Here is a 7,327-nt window from a genome sequence, read left to right as displayed (position 1 = left end):
TATGGTCAAAAAGGAAAAAAATCTTACCAGATGGCTTGGGAAAAGCAAAGGGCAGGACGGCAGGTAATTGTTGGTTGGTTTCACTATTGAATTAATGTTAGTAAATGCATTTAATAATTTTAAGCAAAAAGAAAGGCGTGGTTAGTACATTGATGCAACAACAACAATAACAATCCAGTATAATCTCACCAATGGGGTCTGGGAGGGTAGTGTGTACGCAAATTTTACCCCTACCATGGGTAGAGAGGCTGTTTCCAAATAGACCCCCGGCTTCCTTCCCACCAAGAACTCCCCACCTTACTCTTGGGATGACTCGAACTCACAGCCTCTTGGTTGGTACATTGATGATTACTCCCTCCGGTCCAAAATAAGTGATTTTTTGGCCTTTTTCTTGTGGTCCAAAATAAGTAATTTTTTCAGATTTCAAGAATGAATTAATTATTCTTTTCCTATATTGTCTTTGGAGTAAATAGTGTTGAAATATGTGTTAGGAGTATTTATGTGAGATAGTAAAAATTAATATGGTTAATTCTATTGCTAATTAATGCTAAAAGGTAGATTTTTTAATCTGTGTGAAAATATCCAAAAAATCACTTATTTTAGACCGGAGGGAGTAACCAATAACCACTATTTTCTAGCTTAAATGAGGGTGACGGCTGGTGAACTTTACGACAAGTTATATTTGTGGCAAATAATTTGCCTAAATTTGGCCAATTTGGTGCAAACAAATAAAAAATGTACACCCTCTGTTCACTTTTACTTGGTATGTATACTAAAAATAGATTTTTATTTTTACTTGTCACTTTACACATATCAAGATAGGACAAATTTTTTTTCCTGTTATACACACAATATTTAGTACTCATTTCAAATCATTTTCTCAAATCCAATAAAATATGCATCAATTAATAAGGGTATCATGGTAAATTATGTACTTTATAGTATTTTTTAAAGGACGTGAAAAGTCAAAACGTGTCAAGTAAAAGTGAACGGAGTGAGTAAAAGCTTGGGCTTAATGATTGCAACATGAACTTATTTCAGCTTCTCTAAAGGTTTTTGTCAAAATAGTTTTCAGAATGTTGTCACAATTAGTCCAAAAATATATGTGAAGAGAAAATCATAAAATAAAATTTTACGCAATTTGTTAGAATTGTCGTAATTTCCATTTTACTAGGAATAGTATAACAGTAAATCAATTCAATTTTCAAATATATATCTCTAAGGAAAAAGTAAGAGTCCATAAAGCAAATGACATTTGAAAATAATTTAAACAAAAAACAGGTAGCGAAGTCTAAATTGCATACTATACTTCTCAAAAATTCACCGTTGAAAAAATCATTACTCTGAAGTTTAAATGTAGTAGTTCAAAACTTCTAGCGGTAGGTTTTTCATTTTCCTCTTTTTGTTTCACATAGTAGCTATTTTTATGCCGTGGAAATAGCCTTTTGCAAAAATGCAGGGTAAGGCTGTGTACAATAGATCCTTGTGTCCAACTCTTCCGACTCCACGCATAATGGGAGCTTAATGCACCGGCTGCCTTTTATAGTAGCTATTTTCATATGATAGCTCGTTTGGCCAAACTTCTAAAATTAGCTTATTTTGAGAAGTGTTTTTCTCAAAAGTATTTTTAAAGTGAGAAGTAGTTTGTGTTTGACTAATTATTTAGAAAAACACTTTTGAGCAGTAATTAGTGTTTGGCCAAGCTTTTGAAAACTGCTTCTAAGTGTATTTTCTCAAAAGTGCTTCTCAGAAAAGTACTTTTGGAGAGAAACTATTTTTTTTCTGCTTTTCCAAAAGTGCTTCTGCTTCTCCTCAAAAGCACTTTTTTTCCTTCCAAAAGTTTGGCCAAACATCTCAATTTTTGACCGAAAATGCTTTTGGCCTGAAAAAGCATTTTTGGCCCAAAAAAAGTTTGGCCAAACAGGCTATTATCAAAAATGTGTTACAACAGTTTTGGTGATGATTTATCATTTTCTAGCTTAACAGGGCATGCATGGATGTTAAGATATATATGGCATGGTTATACTGAAATTGTATGTATTGAAGTATTGGAGAAAGGTGATCAGGCAGGACGTGAAATATCTTCATCTTACCAAGAATATGGTCCTTAATAAGGAGGTATGGAGGTCAAAAATTGGGACAGAAAGTGAATAAATAGTCGTACTTTTTCATTTGAACAATTTCAATTTCCATGTGTTTCATCCATATAAACCTTTAGAAACTTCCCTTTCTTGTATGGTTACTTTTAAAACCTTAAAAATTGTTCTCAACATTAACTTACAATTTGTTCAAACTTTATTTCTTGTACGTATTTGAAACTTTAGGACGTCAAATACTTTATATAATATAGCTATGAATACTTTCTTGTAAAACTTAATAATACTGTAACAGTTCACTGACAAACTACGTACTAGTCAAAATAGATAAAAATATAACCTGGTGGATTTTATTAAACATGCTGTCTCTATTTAACTATCATACTAAATTAAATTATATAGTTTCAAATTTGTTCAGATTCCTTCACAAAAACTTCCATAACTTAAGTAGCAAAATGAGTATGATAATAGACGAAACACACAAGTCTGCTCAATGAAAAATATTGTTAAAACTGAAAACAGTATCCTAAGAAGGAACAAATTAAGCCAAAACATCAATCTCCAGCAAAATTGTACTTCAAACAACTATATTTAGACTTCAGTACTTGATCGGAGCAATAATGGCGAGTTGAGGACCAAGCTTCTCCTCGGCAGCTTTCTCAGCCTTAACCCTAAGTTTTGCTAACTGCTTTCTCCTCTCATATGCTACTTGAGCTCTTTCCTTTCTCTTGTTCTCAAGTTCCTGCGGTAAACAAGGGAGAAGTAACGATCAATGTGAATAATATGGTAATCGCACCAGAAAAAGAGTTGGATATCAAAACAAAAAACGACTTCAATTCTATTGCAAACTACAGGTATGAAAGATCATCCTGCAAGAAGTGCAGAAAAAGGAGCCAGGGTTCATAATTACATGAAATAAGCGTTAAGCAGAAATAGTAGGAACACAGCCTGCTGCTTGTAGCAGAGAATTACGTTTCATATTGGTATAAAGAACATAAAAAAGAAGTCAAGAACATTATTTAACAAGAATAGCTAACTGTTCAAGTTGCTCCATTGATTCAAAATGTAAGGTAACACAACAACTAGAGAGGCTGGACGTACGGTCAATGCAAAAGACAAGATGCGAGAAACATACCTTGATAGTATCATAATAGTTCCATCCAACCTCGGACGAAAGCTTTCCCAAGAGGCAGTATTTATGTCCAGCCTGGAGCCTCAATACCCTAGTCAAGAAGAAGAGTAAATGCTTCAGTAAAAAAACGAAACAATACTAGAATAAAATAAATTATGGGTGCTGTCCTGTCACTCACTTGAGAGCATCAGGAATGACCATCCTCTTGATCTTGTCATATGGGGGTGGAACACCCTCGTAAACCTTCAAACGGGCAAGTGCGGCGGCTCCACGCTTAGTTTTGTGGGGAATCATCCTAATGAAAAATAAACAAGAGATTAACATTGACAACTGTACAAGTAGCAGGAATTACCAATACTTGCCTAATCAGCTACTAGTAGTTGTAAAGGCATTGATACCAACTGTGCTATTCAACAAACAAAAAGAGAGAAAAAAAAAGATATTTTAGATTGAGAGTTGCATACACAGAACATCAATTAATCAACTACATCTTAATCACAAATCAACAGGGATCATCTATATGAATTTTCTGTATCAACTCCCCATCCAAACTATTTTTTTCGAATACAAACTAATCTGTCCTCTCAAAGAAAAATAAGGTTCTTTAAAACTAGGTTTATCTAAACACAAGTCCTTAACTAACTAACTAACACTGTGCTTATAAGCATGATAGTAATTAGCATTTCACCAATTTAGACAGGCATGCTGATAAAATCCAAAGACGGAAGTTCAAATATTGGAGTACTAGTTTTAATATTTTTCTTTCCAACTTTTGCAAACTCATTAGCACTAAATAAAATCAAAGAGCGTTGAGGCATACAGTAAATACCCCCCACATTTTCACTACAATGAACTAAGCTGGTCTCCATCTACCGAGAGCATCACCTACACTTTCAAAACTAGCTCACATAATCTTAATTTTCACTTAAGCACCACATAATCAAATACTAATACAGCAACAACTAAGCCTCGGTCCCAAACAACTTGGGTTGGCGACATGAATCCTCATTTTCTTTATTTAAGCTCAGCAATAACATTATGAAAATTCATCAAAATTGGCAAGTGTTACGAGAGCTTCCAGCCTACCACAACCCTCCTCCTTTATCAGAGCTTGAGACCAGCAATGTGAGCAATCAAATACTAACACATAGACAAAAAAAATCTAAAATCAGAATTAAACACTTGAGTATTTCGCCTAACCATTCATCATGAAATGAAATCTCTCTTTACAATCCATAGCATAATTATCTCTAAAAGACTAAAACAAAAACCCTATATACATAACATACATTATATCCACTAACTAAAAAAACGAGATCTACCTGTTAATTCAGCTCCTAACAATATACCAAAACAATTTAATTCAAAAAATAATTAAAAACGACTAACATTTGCAATAAATAAAAACATACCCACGAATAGTACGCCATAGGATTTTAGAAGGAGCACGAAAGTGAATAGGACCATGAGAAGGTTTAGTGTTCATCCTCTTACGAAGGAACCTAAGATACTTCATTTTCTGCCTAACGAGTCCACCACTTAAGCAAATTTCTTCACACCTAACAACCACTACTTTTTGTCCATTGAGCAATTCTTTGGCTAAGATTGAGGATAGCCTTCCGAGCATGTGGTGGCGCGCGTCCACCACTATCCTCCTCGCTGAAATCCCTGATCCTGACACCATTTTTCTACCCTCTCTCTCGAGCTCTCAACGTCTGCTATACAGAGCTGCTGCTAGGGTTTGAAGAGAGTGTCATTTGGTTCTATTTATATGATGGCGAAAGAGGATGTAAAATGGGCTTTGAATGAGTGTGTGTTATTGGGCTTCCGACTTTGGCCCAGTAGAATAGTCTATATCCTATTTAGAGGCTGATTTGCATAATTAGACCATTGTTTGGATTTTATCCCTATTTTTTTTTTTCAAAAAAAAAAAATGCAAATATAGCCCTTGAAAAATTATTCTTTCCAAATAACATTAGGCTTGGATCTAATGTTAGATCATGTAATTTTTTTGTTTGCGCACGAAACATTATATTGTGGTCTAATATTTGTAATAACTTATAAAATTCTAGATTATAGTCTTACATTTTCTCATAAGATTTTCAATCTGCTCAAAAAATTACACTGTAATAACTTATAAAAAGACGATCATTTGGTGAACAACTGATACAAAAAGGAATAATTGACAAAAATTTTACATTTTGAATTAATTATCAACGGCACTTTTTATTAGTGTCTCGGAACATGTTGATGGTTAAAAAATTAAGTGCATTGTGGGACTTAAATCTTGGTAAAATTTAAACAGTACCTGATACATCAAATCGATGAATGCAAGATATATATTTTTGATAATTCGTTTATTACTTAAATATGGTTAGGTGATATTCTTATTTTAAATTATAATCACTAAGATTAATTTGCTTACTTCGATGTAAACAAAAGGTAATCGTCAATATTTACAATTAATTCTTATATCTCAATTGAAAGGTCATGGATATAAAATGGTAGTGTCTCAAACTCAAACAGAATGAAAGAGTTTGAAGCAGATTTAATACACAGATTTGACACTTTTACTTGCATAAATTTACAAAATTGGCTCAAATTCTGTGTTGTCCAAATTAAACACTTCTACTTGGTTTGGTCGAAATGTTTAGTTTGGCGAGTTAAAATTCGTTGGCAGACTTTACAAAACCGTGCAAAATACAGCGATCAGTCTGGTAATTAAGTCATTTGGTGATGTCATTTAAATTTTGACCCCGGTAAGAAAAATCTTGAAAATATAATTTTTAGTCAGAATTTTGAAACATGCAGGTCAAAAATTATTCACAAATCTTATGGTAATTCGCCAGATTTCTAATGGTTACCTTAATTTTAAAAGTTATGATGATTGTCACAAGATTCTAATGATTGTCATATTTTTGTACAATTGACCATAAAATCGTGACTGATCACCGGAATTTTTCGCATTGCGACTATAAATTCTTGTGATCATCAGGAGTCCTGATGTTTTAATCTTCTGACCAACATAATTTAAAATTCTGACGCATAATTATTTTTCTAAAAAATAAAAAAACAATTTCATAATATAAAAAGTGATTAAAAAAAAGGTCCATCCATTGTCAATTTTAGCTCTTTAGCTCTCGAAATCATAATGGTTTTGTGTTTGTCCCCCAGGTATGTCAAACCACAAATATTGCCATCTCGTCTGCACGATTAACAGGAGGCCGAAATATTAATGGACCTGCTTTCCCATGGGCTATTGCAACCCATGTGGTCAAACTAGCCCAACTGTTGTTAGTTTGAATCGAGGTATTTGCATCTATACCCGCTTTTTGTATCACGTTTTAACTTGTGCCCGCTTTGTAAAAAAATTACAAGTGTACCCGCTTTTTCACATAACTTCAGCATACGGGGCTAAAGTAGCAAAGGCAATCACGCAAAACTTCAGCATTCTAGTAGACGGGCCTGAAGTTTTTGTTCTCTATTTGTATTGCTGAAGTTTTTGTTTTTGTAACTGGTGAACATCAGCTCTAGAGCTGAAGTTTTTGTTTTCTAACTCGCGAAATTCAGCTCTAGAGCTGAAAATTTTGTTTTTGTAACTAGCGAACTTCAGCTCTAGAACTGAAGTTTTGTTTTGTAACTGGCGAACTAGTTTTTGTTTGTAACTGGTCATTGCCATCTGAGGGACAGTACCACGGTACCAAGCGAGTAATGGGATTTCTCTTGAATATTTTGTGGTGCGGCATGGAGCTTGGAAACCAGTTATGCTATTCTTGCCAGCAATTCCTCCCAATACAAGCAGTGGCGATGTCATGAATGTCCACATAAGTGCTATTACCATAATTGTGCCAAATGGTAGAGCAGCAGTAGAACTATAGCTAACTGCAACAGAATTGAGGAAGCAGAACATTAGCGCTAAAGGCCCGCAGAAGAGACTCCCGGTCAAGACCAAATTCCTTACCTGTTAAGGCTGTTGAATTTGGCAAATTCCACATCGGTGGTTTGGCCATTTGGTAGGGAATTGTTTCCTATAAAAGGAGGCCTAATGTTTAGGATTTAGACACACCTCTCATTTGTCTTCTTATCTTCTTAAGGCATT

At 34.2% G+C, this 7,327-nt stretch overlaps 1 protein-coding gene across 1 annotated transcript; it reads right to left on the bottom strand.

Moving 5' to 3' along the window:
* Nucleotides 1–2,519: 2,519 nt before the first annotated feature.
* LOC104217057 (large ribosomal subunit protein uL13w) lies at nucleotides 2,520–4,975 on the bottom strand. Its single transcript, XM_009767211.1, has 4 exons — nucleotides 4,641–4,975; nucleotides 3,407–3,523; nucleotides 3,232–3,319; nucleotides 2,520–2,838 (listed from the first exon to the last, which is right to left on the bottom strand). Exons 1-4 carry the CDS (start codon nucleotides 4,910–4,912, stop codon nucleotides 2,695–2,697), a joined length of 621 nt encoding a protein of 206 aa, XP_009765513.1. The 5' UTR covers nucleotides 4,913–4,975; the 3' UTR covers nucleotides 2,520–2,694.
* Between the last annotated feature and the right edge of the window lie 2,352 nt (nucleotides 4,976–7,327).

The sequence above is a fragment of the Nicotiana sylvestris genome, chromosome 1 (assembly GCF_000393655.2).
Source record: "Nicotiana sylvestris chromosome 1, ASM39365v2, whole genome shotgun sequence".
Classification (NCBI taxonomy): Eukaryota; Viridiplantae; Streptophyta; class Magnoliopsida; order Solanales; family Solanaceae; genus Nicotiana; species Nicotiana sylvestris.
This window is presented reverse-complemented; position numbering and strand designations above follow the sequence as displayed.

Coding starts and splice junctions, on each gene's coding strand:
- LOC104217057 (XM_009767211.1), bottom strand. CDS start 4,912: ATGGTGTCAGGATCAGGGATTTCAGCGAGGAGGATAGTGGTGGACGCG. Junction 3,524..4,640: donor CTATGGCGTACTATTCGTGG/GTATGTTTTTAT, acceptor ATTTTTCATTAG/GATGATTCCCCACAAAACTA. Junction 2,839..3,231: donor ACTATTATGATACTATCAAG/GTATGTTTCTCG, acceptor TGTTTACCGCAG/GAACTTGAGAACAAGAGAAA.